Source organism: Larus michahellis, chromosome 11 (assembly GCF_964199755.1).
Source record: "Larus michahellis chromosome 11, bLarMic1.1, whole genome shotgun sequence".
In the NCBI taxonomy this organism is placed as follows: domain Eukaryota; kingdom Metazoa; phylum Chordata; class Aves; order Charadriiformes; family Laridae; genus Larus; species Larus michahellis.
In genome coordinates this window covers 787,542-806,847 of record NC_133906.1, presented here as the reverse complement: position 1 = coordinate 806,847, position 19,306 = coordinate 787,542, and the positions used below count along the sequence as shown (strand labels likewise).

The 19,306-nt window shown below is 57.8% G+C and overlaps 1 protein-coding gene across 4 annotated transcripts in view; it reads right to left on the bottom strand.

Annotated features, from left to right (window-relative positions):
- The window catches only part of NRG2 (neuregulin 2), a 175,394-nt gene extending 161,471 nt beyond the window's left edge, over nucleotides 1-13,923 (bottom strand). For 3 of the 4 annotated variants that reach the window (XM_074604032.1, XM_074604034.1, XM_074604033.1), the window contains exon 1: nucleotides 13,434-13,922. In XM_074604032.1, the coding sequence (XP_074460133.1) occupies nucleotides 13,434-13,863 (430 nt within the window). In that variant the 5' untranslated portion in view covers nucleotides 13,864-13,922. Of the gene's footprint in view, nucleotides 1-13,433 lie in introns of all 4 variants that reach the window. The other variant, XM_074604035.1, reaches the window with a different exon arrangement.
- Nucleotides 13,924-19,306: the final 5,383 nt, after the last annotated feature.

Below are 19,306 nucleotides of genomic sequence, written 5' to 3'. Positions count from 1 at the left end.
GAAAAAAAAAAAAAAGTCATGGAAACACCTTCAAGTTTTCAGACATGGTGCAGCCTCACAGAACACTGCAGAAAAAGGAACCAAAGCCACCGTTAAAAACATGTTAGGGTTTTTCTTAGCTCAACTGCAATTATCGCTCTGAAAGCTGAAGATGTATGATAGAGAAGAGAGTGTGTGGGAGGGAGGAGAGAAGGGGAAAAGAGAGAGACAACAGCAGCATGGAAGGAAATTCAACACTGCCAAGTGAAAGCCACTGTGACAGGCAGAATTTATTTCCTTGCAGAAGGGTTTCCCATGTCATCCGCTATACAGAGAAGGAAAAAAAAAAAACATTATTTTGAAGAACACCGGCCATGAAAGTAATACTCCTAGGAGAGGAGGTTCCCTTGGAGGCTGCAGCCAGGAGATTACTCCCATGCAGCCGTTCCCTCACCCTCCGACAAAAGATGAGTTTAGACCAGAAAAAAAACACTCCACCTAAAATCCTGTTATCAGCCTCACTTGCTGGAAGGTGCATGTTACAATAAAGATCTCCAAACCTCCAAGCCCCACCGCTGGGCAGATTTCTGTCCCAGGAACACGGACATGTTTTCCACAGGCTCCACACTCGCCCCTTCCTACTGATGTGATAACTCTCCTGGGAACGGGATTTGCCCGGCAGGTTGCTGACCTTAGTTTTTAATAGCCCAGCGCACGGTCCTCCCACCCAGGCACTGCCCGGCATCATGACCACTCTTCCCTCCTCGAATCTGACCACCGGTGCGCAGTGCCTGGGAACCTGTGCCTTGGCACGAGGTTTCGCCTGGTGGCCTAAGGCAGGCAGCGGAGCTGGCGGGAGCCACTGTCTGACGGGGCACCGCTAACCCCGCTCCTCACACCCTCAGCACAAAGCAGAGACAGCAGCTCTGCTACCGGCTTCGGCTGCACTGCTGGGATCTCTGGAAAGGCACCGGGACCAGCCCGCTTAAGAAACACTCCAGTGAGACAACTTGGACTCTGCAGCCTCTTCGGACCAGAATCAGAGGCTGGGCAGAGCTTGTCTGTGCTGTGTTTCGGGTCAGATTTAACCTGGCACCCCATGGGCCCGGGAGGTGAAGCACCAAGGTCTTTATTGCCTGCCCAGAGAAGGAAAGGGCCAGTGCTGCTCTCCTGGCTCTGGGACACAGCTTGACCACTGGGCAAGTGAGAGGGGTGGGAAATTCCCCGAAGGCAGAGTGATGGGAAAGGCCACCGAATTGTGAAAGAGATGATGGGAAACTAAACTCTGTGACATGCCTCCTCCCAGCAGGTTCACACGATGCTTTCAGTAAATCTTGTGCAACATAAGGAAACATCCCAGATGGAGATCAGCCCTACCCACAAAGCCTCAGCGTCCCTCATCCCAGACATGGACCTGCAGGGATCTGTGCAGGGGCAGGGACGAAGTGACCTCCCTGAGAGCCTGACCTTCACCGGAGCACGCACAGCCACACGTCTCCCCATGCGCCAAGAGCAAAGGACGGAACAAGACCTCTCCCTCAAGCTGCAGAGCTGCCCAGCACCATGACTCGAGGAGCTGCCTCCAGCCCCGGGAGCTCCTGTGGCCCAGAGCTCAGCACCAGCATGCTCGCAGCCGGCCAACCGCCAACACGGGCAACAGGCAGCTGCGGTCCTGCAGCCGCCCAGGGACGCCTTGGCACCAGCCACTGCAGGGAAACCATAGCCACTCTCCTGGGAGAAAGGTTTCAAGAGGTCACAGTTTCCTAACGGCACCTTCCAATATGCCTATCTGCTCTTCCGAAGACAGAACCCTCTTCACGTATTTATGATTTGGGAGTTACCAGCTCCTCTCCAGAATGCTTTAACACCTACATATGAGATTTACGGGTCCCACCAGCCACCAGCCTGTTTCAAAGTTCACCACAGAAAGGTACTTTCTCTCCCTGCCCAAAGAACCATCCAGAGCCTCCTTCCTGCAATGGCTGTATTGTATTCACGGTCACCAGCCCAATTACCGTGACAGCATGCGCTTTCTTGGCAAATTTCCTACAGGTGTATCAACACCACGGGCAGGATTTCCTCCGCTCCCTTGCACCTGTGCTGTCCTGGTGTGACAGCTCTGGTCTCTGTGCTTTTGCTCCGATGACACGGAGCAGAAGGCGACTCAGCCCGCAGCGCTTGGGAAGGAAGGAGAGGCCTGCAGCCGTCTGCGACCTCAGGCAGGAGGGCTCCTGGATTAGCTGTCTCAGCACAGGCGGAGAGTGCAGTTGTCTTTCCTCTCACCGGGAAGAGTCTGCAGAAGTAAACATGCACACAAAACCTGCCTGTCTGCGTTTGCATCACCTCCCGGTAACATTTACTGACACGTAGTATCCCAGAGGGCTGGGGAATGGGCCCTGATGGCAACTCTCGGGGTCATTTCAAGCCACAAAACAGCAACTCTAATCTCTCAGCCCTGTGCAGCAGCTACAGATTTGCAGAAGTTTGCAAGCATCAGCAGACCAGCCACTCAGCGTGCCTCGCCCAAGCATCGTTCCATCACAGTGTGTGCCACAAAGCTGCTCAGATCTCTAACAGCTTGGGAAATCCTCTCTCCGCACCGTCATGCAGCATCAACTGCCCTCGGGGATCCGTGCTCACCTCCAGCGCTCCCAGCTAGTTCTGAGCACCGGAAAAACAGCCTGGATACCAGAAGCCTGCATGTCACCGCGCAATGGACTGGCAGAAACCGTCTCTTCACCCGTCACAGCTCCCCCACACAGAGGGAGAGTGCCGCTGCAGATCAGAGGCAGGTTTGGGGACCACAAGTTTATGTCTTTGTGGATCTAACACCTTTGCTGTGAGCTGAGCTTGGCTGGGCAATGTTCAGAGCTAGGTGGCCACCCCAAGAGAGTCAACACACTGCTGGCGGGGACCAGGCAAGGTCTCTTGCAGACCCGTTCCAGGAACAAGGCAGGGCTCCTCCACCCCCAGACACCCACTCAGATCCTCCCAGCTGCACGGACTGCAGGGCCTGCCTCCTTTTTAGCAGGGTCTGCCACCTCCAGGGTTGACCAGTTGGCAGCAGAGACAGCCCTGCACCCAGGGGGATGGACTGCTCAGAGGTCCATCAGTGAAAGGCACTGGAGGGAGGGAAGGGCTTCGTTACCATTTCTGCCCATCACGGGCAGCGATACACTGATAAGAACCCAACGCACCACCATTTTTTTGCCTGCTCTCTCGCAAAGCATGCAAAGCAGCATCCTTCCTGCTTGCCAGGCAGGGAATCGTGGTGTGGGGATGCTAAGCAGCTCTCCTACGATCAGTGGCACAGATGGGAACTGAACCACATCTCCAAGCACAGCCCCCACCCCCCGCCTGCACCGGCTCCCTCCGGAGCGCAAAGCCACCCAAACACACCTCTCTGTACGTGTCCAGCACAACTGCACGGACGCAGGGCTGAGACGAACCCCTACAGCTGGCTTTCTGTGCTGCACCCCCCCAACACAGAACGTCCGGATGCTAGAAATGGGCCGGATACTCCACAAAGCTCCTTCTCCGGAGCATGGCCCGGGCAACGGAGAGCAGGCTCCATGGAGGAATTCCTGATCAACAAATGGAGAACCATGTCACTGCCTCCCCGCAGAGCACGTCCCTCCTGGGGCTGAAGCCACAGCAATGCCTCAGACCCGTACTGGGCCTCTCCCCACTGCAGCCCACCCCTTCTGGCAACGAGGTATCTGGGGATATGCAGAATCAGCAGCTGCACCCCAACCACGCGGCACACATCAGCATGGCCAGTGTGATCCTTCTTCCCTGTGGCCCCAGTGAGACACCATGCGAAAAAGGACTTTCTTTGGGTGACCCCACACCTGCTGCTTCCCATCACCCTAGTCCTTGTAGGTATAGAAGAATTCCTAATTTCCATGCAAGCCATCCTACATCTACCACTATGCCTTGCCCAGTGCCCAGAAACCTCAGGGCCTTCCCAGCATCTCACCTGCACCTGATCCTCCCAAACCCACCAGAACACCTCACTCTCTCTAGGTTTTTCCCTCCTTGCCTGTGAGCCCATTTGGGCTCTAGGGCATCGTCTGCTCCAGGGCTCCTACAGCATTTGCCATGGCCTGCAGTCGCTGTTGTGCCTCAACATCCAAGGAACAACGACAGCCACCCTGCAAACCCAGCCTCTTGTATCCCCCGTGCCAGGAAGACCGGTTTAAATCACCAACCTAGGGAGAAAGTGTGCCAGAGAAGAGCAATCCCTCTGTACCACCGACCTCCACCCCGGCTGCACTCCCACTTCCTGACATCAAGGCATCTTTCTGGGAGCGTTCAAGGTCAGGGCAGTGCTGGGGTGGTGGGACACTCACTTGATGTCTGCCCCATCTGCCTGGGGCCCAGCAGCACTGCTGGAGGCCGGAGGAGCAGGGCTGGGCGTGCGGATGCTGGAATGGGCACTGCCTCCTCCTGCCATGTGTATGGAGCATGCCGAGCCAAGCCAGGAGCTGCAGGAAGGACCCGGCAGGGAAACTCCCCCAGCTCCTTCCTGCTGCCTCAGCCCTGCAGATGTGGGGACATGTCTGTGGGACTCAGGCTCTCCAGTACTGTAAGAAAAGGTCTCCAGGTCTCCTCAAAACCATCAGGTAGCACCTCACTATGCCAGGTTCCCCCAAGACAGGAATCTCCACTTCATTCCAGCACAGGACATAAATGTGCAGCTGCTCGGGCAGGCAGCAAATGTCCCACCGCCCCATGAGAAGAAGCTCTGGTGTTCCCTAGGTCACACGAGCCTCACCAGGCAGCTCCCCATGGAGCTCAGGGCCAGCGACACAAGAGACATCCTGGCAGGCAGGATGAAAAGGCAGCTCCTTCTCCCAGCAGGGACACAGGGAGAAGGCAGCTGAGACCCCGCACGGCAGGGGATCACCCCAGGGATGCTGACGACTTCAGCTGGACTCCCAGCAGCAACTGCCAGCCTGGCTCGAGGCTGAAAGCAGCCTAGGGGGAGACTCAGCTGCTCAAGTCCCCTCTCCTCCACACCAAGCCACAGGCAGCTGAGGAAGACCAGAGGGGTGGAGGTGGGAAGGAGGGAACACCCAGAGCAGCGGGTGCAGACAGGGGCCAGAGGTTCCCATTATTGCTGTCACTACGGTCCCGCAGACCCATGGGGAAGATCCAACCTCCAAGCAAGGCATCCTGACAGCCCACTCATACTCCTTGTCATACTTCCAGGGCTAATGAACGTGTTGCTAATTGTCCTTCACACACCCACACAGCTCTGCGTGCTGGGAAAGGCCACCATTACATTGGTAGAGGCGGACAGTAGAGGCCGTGCCGGACCCTGACCCCACCTTGGCTTGACCCGAGCGCAGCCCACCCCGAACAGCTAAAGCGGACGGTACAGCAGCAGGGAGCCAGGGTCCAACAGGGACAGGCTCCAGCAGGTGCAGCAGCCAGGGCTGGTGCATTGCTGCCAACTTTGAGACAGCCCAGAAAGCAGAGCTAATTCCACTCCCCACCCTCCTGCCAAGCCATCTGCCTGCCCCAAGACCACCGAGAGCATCCTGAACAGCATTTCATCATTACCGAGCCATTACGAAAAGTGGATGAGCAGTGATTGATTATAATGAATGCAAATACCTGCCTTCTGACCCCAAATTGGCAGGACCTGACTAGCTCTCACACTAAATAGTACAACGTGTCCTTCCACAGGCTCTGCAAAGCCTTCCCAGCCTCCTCAGCGTTTCCACAAGCCATCAGGCACAGCACTGCCCACCCATACCTGCCCTAGACAACCATCATGTCCAAGGTCTGCTCTCCATAAAGCCTGGGGCCCTGCTCCCACCCACAGATCCCACAGGCTCATTTCCAGCATCTGAACCCATTGGGAAGGCTTTCCTGGAGTCCTCACCTTCATCGAGAGGGCAAAGGGCAGTCCCCTCACACCAGGACAGGGTGAGAGTGGGGGTCAGCAAGGTAGGAGCCGGGCACCGTCACAAGCATGACACGTCCCCATTCATCAAGTGCGTGTGTCCCATCCCAGAGAGCTGCTGTGCCCAGAGACGACAGCAGCGAGCTCTCCTCCAGTAGGCCACCATCTGTGAGGCATTCCCTCAAAACCAGGGTACGCGCTCCTGCCTGCAAGGACCAACTCTGTTGCCCTCCATGAGCCAATAAGTGACAGGAATACAAGAAAGGATGGCACTGTCCTGCTGCAGAAAACAGGGCAGGGGGCAGCTGGGCAGACCGGTGAGAACCACTGCGGCCACCAACCCCAGCCAAGAGACCTTAAAGAACTGCCCTGGCCAGGGAGAGACGCTGTGAGCAGAGGCACCTTGTGCCTGGGCTGCAACGTCAGACAACAGCGTGGGAACGGACCTGAGCACCCATCTAGTCCCTCCCCTCAGATCCTCTGAGCAGGTGCTCTCGCCTGCCTGCAAGATCACCCACCCCAGCGTCACTCCTGAGGGGTATCTGCCCAACCCACTGTCAAAACACTCTGCTGAGAGCTCTCGCCCAGCTCCAGAGCAGGACAAGGGGATAACTCCTTGCAAAGTGGCAGACACCCCTGGTTTGCAGTTCCCACAGCCTTGTCAGGGCTGTTGCCATCTTCTGGCCTCTTTCCTGCACACAACTTCTTCCCGTCAGCCCACCCACCTCCATCCTCAAGGTACCACACCAGCTAGGGCCATGCTCAGCCCACGCCACTACCAGGAGGCCTAGCCCAGTCCCAACCTTCGATTCATACTGGGGAGCACCCTTTGGTCATGGTTTGGACTGCAGAGATACCTTAAGGGAGCAATTGCTTGGGGTGGGACAGGAAAGCCAAGGAGACCAGAGAGGATTCCCTGACGCAGGCAATCAGGCAGCAATGCCAAGACATGGCTACAAACTCAGCAAGAGCTGGCTAACCCTAACATGCACAGAGACAAGAAACCCCCGCTCAGCTGAACCCCAATGCCCTGGGTCTCCAAGGCAGCACCTCCTGTCCCCCTCCGACCCACTGAATCTCTTATTTTCTCATTTCCTTTCCCTTCCCTGATACGAACTCTCCCCCTCCCCTTGAACAGCTTCAGCGCTGTCTGCTGCGACCTCCATACAAAACTTCCTCCCGACCCCTCCGAGCGCAGGGCCGATCCTTCCCCTCCCCGACCACATCCTAGGCTTCCCCGCCTAGAGTTACACAACTTATTTTCATTCAAGCTGCAAATGATCTGCTCCCCTCCAGGACCCCATGTTCTGCGGAACCTCATGTTTTCCTCCTCCAGACCAGTCACCCTTTTACCCAGGCCGGAGATGGACCACGGGGATTAATGAAAGCGGTTTTCACCGACCCTTCTGGCCAAGCCTTGCAGCGCACAGCCCAGCACCAAGCCGCAGCGGCCAAGTACCAGGAGCACAGTCATTCGGCAGAGAAAGAGCAGTACGGTGATTCATCTTCCTTTTGATCTTTAGCCTACCTTTGCAGACTCAATACTCTGTCCCCAAAATTTCTGGCAGCTGGCAGACCTCTCCACCTCCCCCCGGACCCGAGAGGGCGAATGCTGAGGGGTGCTGGCACCCTTCAGAGGTTCCACTGCTGCACACCCAATTCAGTAGGCGAGCAGATGCCTGGCTGCCAAAGTTGCCAGGGAGATGAGCTTCCTCCGGAGCCTCCCCTCACCGCACACGTCTGCCCGAGCTCCCGCCGAGGACAGGCGTCCTCCGCCATCTGCACCGGACAGAGCATCGCACCGCGCAGAGAACACCTCGCCAGGGAGTGGAGCAGCGCCTTCTCCTTCAAACGGCACCATTTGGACATGAAAGAGCCGTCCGGCAGTTCGGGAGGGTGCGTGCTCGCATCCTGGCAGCCTCCTCCGATCAGCGGGGAGAGCAGAGAGAGAGGCAGGATTTACTGACATCTTTGCTACACTCAGCCCAGCTCCCCACCAGCGCTGACCACGCTGCCACACCGGGCACCGAGCGGGCACAGAAGGACCAACAGAAGCTGCCGGGCAGCCCCAGCGCCTCCCGGTTCAGCGGAGGCACTTCATTGCTTCCCAGCACTTTATCGCTCAGGCTCCTCCGCAGTGAGAATTCCTCAGACGACCAGAGTCACCCACAGGCTCGCAGCCTCGCAAACCTCCTGCCCACCACGGATTGATCTCCTGGGGCTCCTCCTGGCCGAGCACGCCGCTCGCCTCCGTCCTTCTCCCTCCGTCCATTCCCTTGCCTGCCCAAGGCCGGCACAGCTCGCTGGGGGAAGCCTTCACGCTGTTCCAGGGCAGCACGGCTCTCCTCTACGCTCCGCGGTGACACGCAATGACGCAGAAGGGGAAACCGAGGCGAGGGGCGCTCCAGCACCGGTATCCAACGCCCTAAACCTGGCCAAGCGGCGGCCGTTCCTCACGGGACCCACGTCATGCTGCTCAGGGGAACTGGCAACCCCACCTGATCTGCTGGGAGAGGCACCCTCACCCCGGCAGTACGGCACCAACACCGACCCCTTGCAGGACTTTGCAGTAGATTTTGGGGTGTGCCAAACGCTTTAAGGCTCGAGGCCCTGGCGATCACGGTGCCTTTTGCCTTTCACAGCCCAGACCAAGTGGGGAGCTCCGCTGCAGCAGAACATGGCTCCCTTTTTGCCTGATGATGGAGCGTATTGCCTCTGTGCTCCCAAGCATGCGCCGGTTTCTGATCCAGATCCAAACCCAAGTCAGGGTGTCGTCTGTGATTTAGAAAGGGCGTTATGCTTCAGGGCCCGTATCTAAGGGTTATTAGCTGGCAGAGCACAAAGACAGCCACCGAGCAGCAGCTGGTGCCCAGAGGCTGTGCACGGAGAGGCCCTGGATACAGAAACAGCACTGCTGGGATCAAGCAGGAGCCTTTTTAGTCTCCTGTTACTCACAGAGATCCTTGGGGAAATGCTTTATTTAGTCAAACGTTTCCGAAAGGGAGGCTGAGAAATTAGCCGGGCTTTGCTCCGCACACGGCACGTGCCTGGCAGCAGCCAACCTCCGTTGTTCCAGGTACAGCCGAAGCCACTCGGACCTGCAGCGCCAGCTGAGCCAAGCCGCAGTTGCCAGTTCACCATCACGGCTGGCTCAGCTGGGCGACGAGGAGCTGACCTGGCCACGGTCACCCACCCACTCCCAGCCCAAATCCTGTGTGCCAGACGAGCGGGGAGCACCCAGAAACGTGCCGTCCTTGCGAGGGGGTAAAAGCTCTCTGCAGCCAAGCGACCGTTCCCCATCTGCAGAAACTCGAGGCAAGAAGGAAGCAAGTTTTCGCTCTTCTGCGAACCCAAAGAAGTGTGATTTTCTGAAGGTGGTGAGAAATTGTTTCAGACAGCTTTAATTAGCCGGGTGGTGCATGAGAAAATCCAGCTTTGCTGCTCCCTGCTCCACAGCTGTCCTGGGATGAAGGGAGAGCACCAGCACCGGGGGTTGGAGCCCACCCGCCCCCTTCCCCTGCGCTTGCAGCAAGCCCGATGATTTGCAGGACAGCCAAGAGGGATATTTTCGCGTGAGCTGCCGGTCCAAAGTTGCCAGCGCTATTTCAGGCAGCAACACCTACACTGTAATCCAGAGGGCTGCGTTTTCCCGCGGGCACTTCAAAACCGGGCCTCCCTCCCCTCCTCGCAGGCCAGCTGTAACCAACCTGGCTCCCGCCATCGACGGATAAACAGCTTCCAGCATCGTGTGGCCACCGAGTCCAACGCCACAGCCCCAGCACGTTCCTCACTCCCACCGAGACCAAGGCGCCTTCCGAGTAGAAAAAAAAGAAAAGAAAAAAGACCTCATCTCACAAGAAGCACCTGCTGCGACAACAGATCCTCTGCCCGCAAATCCTCCCGGGGATCTGCCACCGCCAGATTACTCGCTCAGACTAAGCCAGCTAATCCTACAGGCAAGTCGCACGCTTCGTCCTGGAACTCCGCGGCATTTTCGGTGAGGTGCTCCGGGAGAGGGACGAGCTCTAATTAAAGCCTACTTTGCATCTCCCTGCATTCGGAGGCAGGAAGACATTTGTTCCTCTGCGAAAGCAGAAATCAGAGCTCAGAGGGGTTAAACCCCCACCAGCGAGAGCCCCTCCTGCGTACGAAATATCTGCAAATGTGTCTTTTGCCCGGGAAGCACGGGCTCACGTAGAGTGGAAAGGAGATGACGACACAAGAGACCCTTGAAGACCAGGAGGGTCAGGACCACATACCCCTTTCTGGACTCAAATCAGGTCCCAGCAGGGGGTCCCACGCCACGCAGCCACCCCAGCGGGGACAGCCAGCGCTGCGGCTTGCACCTGCTTCCCCCTCCTTGATCAGCGCATGCAGGCAGACGGGAGACAAGAGCCCATCCAAAATTAAGGAGCTACAAGATGTAAAGAAAAGAGACAGGGGAGAAGCGACAACAGGAATCATTATATAACAGTATGCAAAAAAAAACCCAAAACCCAGTAACACTGCCGGTGCAGAAGAGGTTTTAAGATGGGCAAGTGGGTGGTGAGGATCCCGGGCCCCGCGACCAGCGGCTCCCTGTGTGCCAGGGGGACGCAAACCGGCGGCTGGGCAGAGGTGCAGAGGCCGCAGACCTCTGGGGTCCGCAGGAAGGGAAGTCCCAGCCTCCAGAGCCTGCCCGGCGGCAGGACGGCCAAAGTGAGAACGCCCCTCCCTGGATCTCAGCACGGGGTGGGGGACGCAGACGCAAACCAGCCCAGCTGAGACCCCGCGCACACGCCAGTTTTCCCGTTCTGCCTCCTGCACCCCACGCCACCCTTCCCTCTCCTTCAGCCTCCCTGGCTCTGCCCAGCGAGGGCCTGGGTCCCACCTTCTCTCCTCCGAGCGAGCTGTGCAAACAGCAGAGGCGCTCCTTGGAGAGAGACACGGATGCTCCAGCCACAGGCCTAATTCCGCCACGCATCCTGGACCTCAGCAAGGTTGCACAATGCCTCAGCCCGTGAGAAGGGGATGAATCACTAGAAAACAGACCCGGGCGTGGAGCCAGAGCAGGGAGAAGATGGTCCTGCGAAGCCTCGATCTTTGGGAGCTGGGCGGGACTGGAGTGACCAGAGCCACGAGGTCCCCCTCCACCCACTGGAAGTGCCCTCAGCATCCGTCCCCCTGGCTCCGTAACACCCCTAACACGGCTGCAGGCTGGCTGTCCCTCAGACAGCACGTTGTGCCTGGACGTTTCTGCCCCTGCCAGCTCTGGACTTGTCCGCAGCCCCCGTCTGTGGACAACGGGAAACAGCCCTGCGCCCCTCCGGATCTCCCCTCCCGGCAGAAACCAAGGAGCGAGAAGGCAGACCGTGGCCTGGTTTCCCAGTCCACGCACCTTTCCAGCAGCTCGGATGCTACAAATCAGAAGATCCTGCCAGGAATGTCACCTTCAGAAGTAATCTCCTGGCCAAACCGAGAGCATGAAGTGCTTAGGGAACCACAAGTTCAGCAGGCTGAGGCTCGCGTTTAATCTTCATCACCGAACCAAACCACAGGTACGACAGTTCCCAGCCACCAGCTTTTATTATTCCTTTGCAGCCTGCCGTAGAGCTCTGCCGAAACAACGCTCCCGCCAACCTGCAGAGTCCCTTCGCCAGGGAGCCAGTTCAGACCATCGGAAATACAGACACAAAAGCAGCAGCTCCGAGAAGGTGTCACGGGCAGAACGGCACCCCGTAACTTGTTGTTACATCAGCCTACACGTTAACACGTTGGGCCCGAGCCAGGAAGCAACAACGGAGCAGCCTCCGTTCCTCTTAAAGTCATACCCTGCTCCTCAGAGATGCGCAAGTTTGGAATCCTTCTTGCTTTAAAAAAATAAAAATACGAGCCCCGTACCTTTGGCTGTGCTTTCACCTGATGATGAGACCACAGTCCCGAGACATTCCCCCATTTACCTTCCTTTTAACTCTGAAACAGCTATTTCGCCAAATCCTCTATGTCCACGATGGCCCACATACAGATGCACATGAAATTAGTGCCTCCCAAATTAGTTTTCTCATATGCAGTCCTAGCCCATTTTCCTCAACAACATATTATGATACGCAAGGTTCCACCTTTCTCCCAGGAAACACAATCTTCTAAATTTATCTTTTGGGTAACGGAAAAAAAAAAAAGGACAGGCCTGGCTTTCCAAACCAGGGCTCGGCACTCACAAATGGCAAAGTATGTGCCCCAGAAACACCTAGTTAATAACGCAACAACAACAACAACAATGCAACAGACATACGTTCGTTACCGAGCTAAGTATAACTTGACAAGGCACCTTGCTTTTAATGAGGCAAAAGACCAATTAACCTGATGAGGAAGCGCAGAGGGCTGTCATTGAGCGGGGAACCTGGATTCCCTGGAGATACGGCCTGTACATCCTCGTAACCCACCGAACACAAGAGATTCAAATCCCTTTCTGATGGCACGGCGCGGTGCTCGGAGCCCTCCAGGTTCACACCGGCCTTCTACGGATTTTGTGACACAGTATCTCGGCACTCGGGCAGGACGAAGGGCCGGCCTCGCATTTTTGTAAGCTCAGATCTCAACCCCGGGAAAATGCAGTTATTGTCTTCGGCCGGTCCCCCACCGCCCAGCCCAGCGCAGGTATTTGCCCTGACGGAGGACAGCGAGGAAAATCTGGGCACAAAAGGAGTAAAGCTCCGGCAGGCGCTTCCCCACTGAAGTCATTTCATAACTGCATTTACAAAGGGGGTGGCGGATCAGCACACAGTACGCCCGGAGAACGGCGCGGGTGCACTGACTGGAGACATCTAAATGCGCTGAGCGAACAAAAGAAAACCAACTTCGCGACGTGAGGCCGTTATTTTGAAAAGAGGCAAAACTTCCCGGCGCTTAGGGCACACCTGCAGAGCCAGCACCTGCCCCAGGCCGCGCAGCCCCCGGGAGAGAGCCCCTCTCCGCGCCGTTAAACGCGCCCGGGGGGAGGAAGGCATCGGCGGCCCCGGTGCGCACACAGTTAACGGAGCCAGGGCCGCACGCCGGCAGCGGCTCTCCCATCACCGAGGCGAACCGAGGGAAGCGGCACCGGAGGCGGGGGCTGGGGGGGGGGGCACCCGGAGAAGCGCCGAGACCGAGGGCTCCAGCGCGCTGCCGGCCGCGGGCGCAGCGGCAGCGGGGCTGCGGCCCCGTCCCCGTCCGCCCCGCACCGGAGCTCGGGGCTGCCCTACCGGCACGGCGCCGGGGGGGGGCCCGGGACCTGGAGCCGGGCGAGCCGGGGGGGCGGCGCGGCTGCGGCGGCCGGGCCCGGCGGAGCGCATCGCCCCCGCTGCCGGCCGGGGGGAGGGCGGGGGAGGGGGGGGTGTGGGGGCGATCGCCGCCCCCCCCCCCCCCCGACTCCTCGCCCCGACCCCGGCACTGGTGCTACGGACCTGTCGCCCCGCCGCTCGCCCGGGCCGCGGGACAGTGCGCCCCGCCGCCCCCCATCCCCCCCCCCTCCACCACCCCCGGCCGCCGCCGCCGCCCCCCGCCTCCGCGGCGCGGCCCGTACCGCAGTCGGCGCAGAGGATCCGCGCCACGTCCCGCTTGAGGTTCTTGCCGCTGGTGTCGAGCGGGGCGAAGGCGGTGCGGAAGACGAGCGGCTCCTCGGTGGGCTCCAGGAAGAAGATGTAGCGGTGGTTGCGCTTCACTTTGAAGCAGGGCGCCTTGGAGCCCACGCTGATGAGCTGCTCCCGCTGCAGCCCGCCGCTGTTGAGGGGCCACAGGTCGAGCACCTTGACCAAGACCCCCCCGGCGGGACCGGCGGCTCCTCGGCTGTCATTGCCGCCGCCGGCGGGGGCCCCCACGGACTGCACCTTGCCCTCCAGCACCACCGCCGCCGTGTACGCCTGGTCCTGCACCGACTTGAGGCTGGGCGAGTAGCAGGCGAGGGAAACGCCGAAGAGCAGCATGGAGAAGCCGGGCGCCGGGTCGCGCCTCATGCCGCCGGCTACCACCGCTCGCTCCCCGCCGGCCCTGCGGCGGCCGGGGCTGCGGGGCTGCGGCGCGGCGGGCGCGGCGGGGCGGAGCGGCGCGGCGCGGCGCGGCGCGACGCGGAGCGGCGCGGCGCGGCGCGTCGCGGAGCCAGGAGGGGATCCTCCTTCCCGTTAAAGGGAGGTGGGATGCTGACCCCCGCCCCAGCCCGGGGACTCCCCCCGCGGGGATGCCCGGCATCCCTGCCTCCCGCTCCTGCAGCGTTTTGGGGCGGGGGGGGTGGTCCCCGGGGATGGAGCCAGATGGTGTTTGCCTCCATCTCAGCCCTTCGCCAAGCATCCCCCCCCCCCTCCTCAAAGCGTGCAGCCACACACACCCCACACACACACACATATATTCCTCCCCCCCCTCCAAGGTGCCACCAGAGATGCGGCTGCAGGTGGCAGCGGGGCTTTCTGTGATGCGCAGGGCCCGCTTTGGCGCGCTTTGCCCGGTGTTTTTTTGGGGAGGTTCGGGCCTGAGGTTCCCTGCGCACCTGAAGAAAAGGCATTAACGTGGAGACAAATGGAGTAAGGTAACGGCCGAGGAGACAAAGCCGCCTTTCATGCCCTGATCCCTGCTGCCTCTTTTTAATAAACGAGCGCTCTTCCCCCTGCAGAGGAGTCAGTTTAATCTCCAAAAAGTGGCTTATTCGGGTTTATTTTCAAAGCTGATCCTGAAGCGTCTGTACGCCCAAAGCCTCACTGCCCGGATGCTACAGCGTGGAAGGGCTCCGAGATGCTAAATTAGCAGCAGAGGATTTCATGTTTGCTGTTGCACTAGATTCTGCATTGAAGGGGAGCGGCCGCGGTCCCATGGCGATGGAGGTGACCTGGAGGCAGGAAGGCCGGGCTCAGCCTTGCCTGAGGTGGCAGGTGGGGGTACACCCCGTAGCAGAGACGCACAGCCCTGCCCGTGCTGCAATGGAGACACGGCCCCCTCCCAGCGGCTTTGCAACCTCAAGGGAATCCCTTAGCACACCCCAACGATGACAAGAGTTGAGCCTTTGAGCAAAGGAGCACCGGTGGCAGGATTGAGGTTTGCTCTCCTTTTAACGTGTTGCGGCCAGATTGATCAAGAAAAAGGAGCCTTTGTGCCCAGCGCAGGCACCGAGCGCTGCCTCTGCTCCCGTTGCCCTGGCTCTGCTGCCCCGGGGCGGGAACCGGCCCTGTGCCACCGCTGGCACACGATGGCACAGCCCCAACACATCCAGCCCGAGCTCCGCACCCTTGGAGCAGCCGCGGCTCAGTGCTGCCAGCCAGGACGGCTGCTTTTCCCCCTCTCCGGGGAGGCTAACAGCTCCCCGCATAGCTCTGCCATTGCAGGACCTTGATGCCTCGGAAGCAGCGCAGTGTGTTAACAGCCGGGCTTGGGGAGCGCTTCTCGCCTGCATTTTCTCTTGCTAACTGTGATTCTCTGTGGCTTTCTGTTTTCAGATGTTTCTGAAAGCTTTCTCTTTTCCCCCATTTGGTGACCGTGCAAAACTGCAGAGGAACACAGGCAGAGGCAGAAGGGACCAGAAGCGTTTCCCACGGCAGAGGGAAGGACAGCATTTTGTATTCAGGAAGCTGCTTGGAGGAGTCGGGAAACCACCTGACTTCTCTCTGCTTTTGACACAAATCTCTGTGGAAATTCCCCTTTCCCTAATATTTTGCTCAGACAGCAACGCAGATTCTGCCTGAGAAGGAAGGAGATATCCGATAGCATAACTCGATCTGGAGCTCTCCCTCTCCACCCTGCCTCTCGCCAGAAAAGGCGGTTTAATGCCCAGCCATTTGAGTTGCTAATCCTTGTCTTCTCCCTGTTTGCGGGTTGAAATCCCGGTGGGACCACAGTGGTTCAACCACTGGCAAAAATTCAGCAGGAGATTCAGCACCTGTGAGGCCAAAAGGGCATTTTGGAGTCCAGGACACTTGGTCTCATAAAAGAGCACTGTCCACGTCTCCTTTCAGTAATGTTTTTCCGGCTGTTCAGCCTAGCTGTTGTGGAGACAACTAGTCATCACCAGAGACGCTTGCATTTCTGCTATCATTTGGGAAATAGTTTAGGACCAAATCGCTTCACCTCCTTCCCTGCTGATTCTCCCATATGAATAGAAAATCATTCTTTTCTGTAGGGCCTTGGGCATTTTGACGTATGAAATGAATAAGGCGAGGCCCTGGGTGCAGTCACCAGCCCAGTCTGAACACTGGTTTTGAGAAAATGGAGCCTCAATAACATACTGTTAAAAATATCTCTCTTCAGTTGCCTCGCAAAGACTTGACCCTCATCCACAGAATAACGGGATAACTGAGGTTGGTCGGGACCTCAGGAGGTGTCACAGCAGGGCCAGCTGGGGCAGGTCGCTCCGGGTCATGCCTAGCTCAGGCTTGAACCTCCCCGGTGAACCTGTTCCAGTTTGGACTACCTTCATGGTGAAAAAAAAGCTTTTCCTTATCTCTAATGGAAATTCCCTGCATTCCAGCTTGTGCCTGTTGTCTCTCATCCCCACTCCATCCGAGGGGCTCTGTCCCTCTACCACCACTCCCTGGCTGATGGCAGCACCAAGATCTGCTCTTCTCCAGGCTGGACTCTCCCTGAGACTCTTCTCGTACCTCCTGCCCCCGACTTCTGCTGCTCTCCTTCCAGGCTGCCAATGTCTTTCTAGTGCTGGAAAGTCCCAATCTCCGCCCAACCTCCAGCTGGGATTTCCAAATGCCACATCGAGGGGAGGGATCCCTTCCCTCACCCTGCGCGCTGCACCTTGGCCACGCAGCGGGTTCGGTGGTCCCTATGAGAGGTGTTGTTTATTAGGGTGAAGACCAGCGAGGAGCCAAAAGACTGTTCGATGTCCTGGTATCAGATGGCTGATCCTCACCTGCAAGTCACGCTTGGGTTCACTACAGGTCCCAAAGGGACAGCTGGAGGAAGGTCCTAATTCGTCCCCCAGGGCTGGGGGGCCTTTCTCCCGGGGGGATGTTGGGGATGCGCAGGGAGACGGCCCGAAGTGTGCAGGGACCAGGCTGACCATTGTCCACTGAGGGCAGCAAAGCCAGGCAGGAGGTGGTGTGGGTTTGCTGATAGGAAGGAGCACGGTTAGAGTGATGGCTTTCTTCTCGCCTGCCCATGGACTGTGATCCAGTTGCCTCCTTTTCCCACATCTCCCCCCAGGCTCTGCATTGCCAGGTGGCTCAGGCAGTCATCTGTGCAGGGTGTTTGCTTCTGGGCTGTACCATGCATCACCATGTGGCCTCCTGGCCACAACGCTCTTTCCAAAGCTTTCTAGAAAGAGATCAGAAGCGCAAGTGCGCGGGGGCTCAAGGGTTGTGCCTTGTTGTAAGTCAGGGCCTTGCACTGGGTTTTATCTGCATGGGGAAATGGACAAAAACCTTTGGTCTCCAAAGCTAGTTTGCCAAATAGTACTGTTTGAATCTCGCCCTTGGCTTCTAAATGCATTTTCTGCAGCTTCCACATCTGTTCCTCAGTGTGGGGAACTCCGTCCCCATTTCCCTGTGTCTGCATCACCAGGTATCGCATGTTTGGGGCCTCTTCTGCTACTCATTTGGGCTCAGAAAGGGTTTTCTTCAGCTTCATTGCCATGGTTGTTAGCTGCCATCATCCTCGTTTAGTCTCCAGGCTGATACGTATTTCCAAATTTTCACCCTGTTTAAGAACGGTCAAAACTGTGGCAAATTTAAATACTTCCCACCTTCTTCTCCTTTCTGCAAAATCCACTGCGCCTTTCAGTAAAGAGGCTTTGTGTTTGTCATCAACCTTTCTGCACCAACCCATCTCAGTGCAACTGCTCTTGGATGTTTGTTTCTCTGACCCATCCATACCTCTTTCCTTCTGGGACTTTATTTCTTCATTTTGCCTTTGTCAACCAGCAAAGCCATTCTGCACTCAGGCACAAGCCGGGATCCGTCATGAAGAGCCGCTGTTTCAGAAAACAACTGCTTCATCCCCTGGCTGCTTCAGTCTCTCCAAAGCCCATCTCTCCCCTGCCTCCCTGCTGTGAAAACCCATCATATTTGCCACCCCGAAAGGGGGATGGAGCATCTGAGCTCAGCCCAGATTCCACCCTGCCTGGAGCAGCCCAGGAGCTCAGCAGCACCGTCAGAGGCCTTCACCCCTCAGACAGCTGCTGTGGGGGCTGGATTTTCATTCACCTCTTCATTTTGCTCCTGCAATTTCCCCTGCAAAACAATGGACTCTCTTTTCTTCTGCCAAGGGAGCTCCTGCCTGGTGACAGATGCCACGAAGGGCAGCGTCCCAGTGTCCCTCCCTGCCTCAGGAAACCCCACAGCTCTTCTGCGAGGAGAGATGTTGACTCCCAACAGCACAGGCAGGTGGGTTGTACATCTTCAGCGCCATCCACAGGTTGCAGATGCTCAGCCTCATCCATGTTAGTTGAAGACACGTTCCTCCAGATCTGATGTGGGTAAGTCCTGCCAAAGAATCAGGGCTTTTGGTATCATGAGGAATGGAACACAGAATCACAGAAAGTGTTGGGTTGGAAGGGACCTCTAAAGGCCATCTAGTCCAACCCCCCTGCAGTCAGCAGGGACATCTTCAACTAGATCAGGTCGCTCAGAGACCCATCCAGCCTGGCCTTGAATGTCTCCAGGGATGGGACCTCCACCACCTCTCTGGGCAACCTGGGCCAGTGTCTCACCACCCTCAGTGGAAAGAACTTCTTCCTAATGGCTGATCTAACCCTGCCCTGCTCTAGTTTAAACCGTTGCCCCTCGTCCTGTTGCTACATGCCCTTGCCAACAGCCCCTCCCCAGCTTTCCTGGAGCCCCTTTAGGGACTGGAAGGGGCTCTGAGGTCTCCCCGGAGCCTTCTCTTCTCCAGGCTGAACCCCCCCAGCTCTCTCAGCCTGTCCTCGCAGCAGAGGGGATCCAGCCCTTTGATCATCCTCGTGGCCTCCTCTGGCCCTGCTCCAACAGCTTCATGTCCTTCTTGTGCTGAAGGCTCCAGAGCTGGACATAGCTCTGCCTTTCCACCCCAGGGTATTCTGGATGAGATGTGTTATCCAGCGTGGGGCTGTTCTAAAGAACTTTGGGCAAGCCTCAGAAGCATGAGTGCATCTCAAGCATGTCCCTCCATCTCCCCCAGCCCTCCCCACCACCAGGTCTATCCTGGTCCCCTGCAGTGGCCCTGGAGCCCTGCTGGTGTGAAGAAGGCAGGCTTGGAGACACCCACCCATACCCCAGCCAAGGGAACATAGTTTTTCTTCCCTGTGGGACATTTCTTGCCTGTAACAGTCAGGTGCTTTACAAAGGCTTAGAAACATGCCCCAACACCAACAAGTCCAGTGCAGGCATTTTTTTTTCCCACTTCAATGTCTTCTCTGCAAGGATTTGGCTTGTTCAGCTTGGGGCTGTCCAGCAACAGGGGGTACGTAGCCCATGGAGAGCATCAGTACCT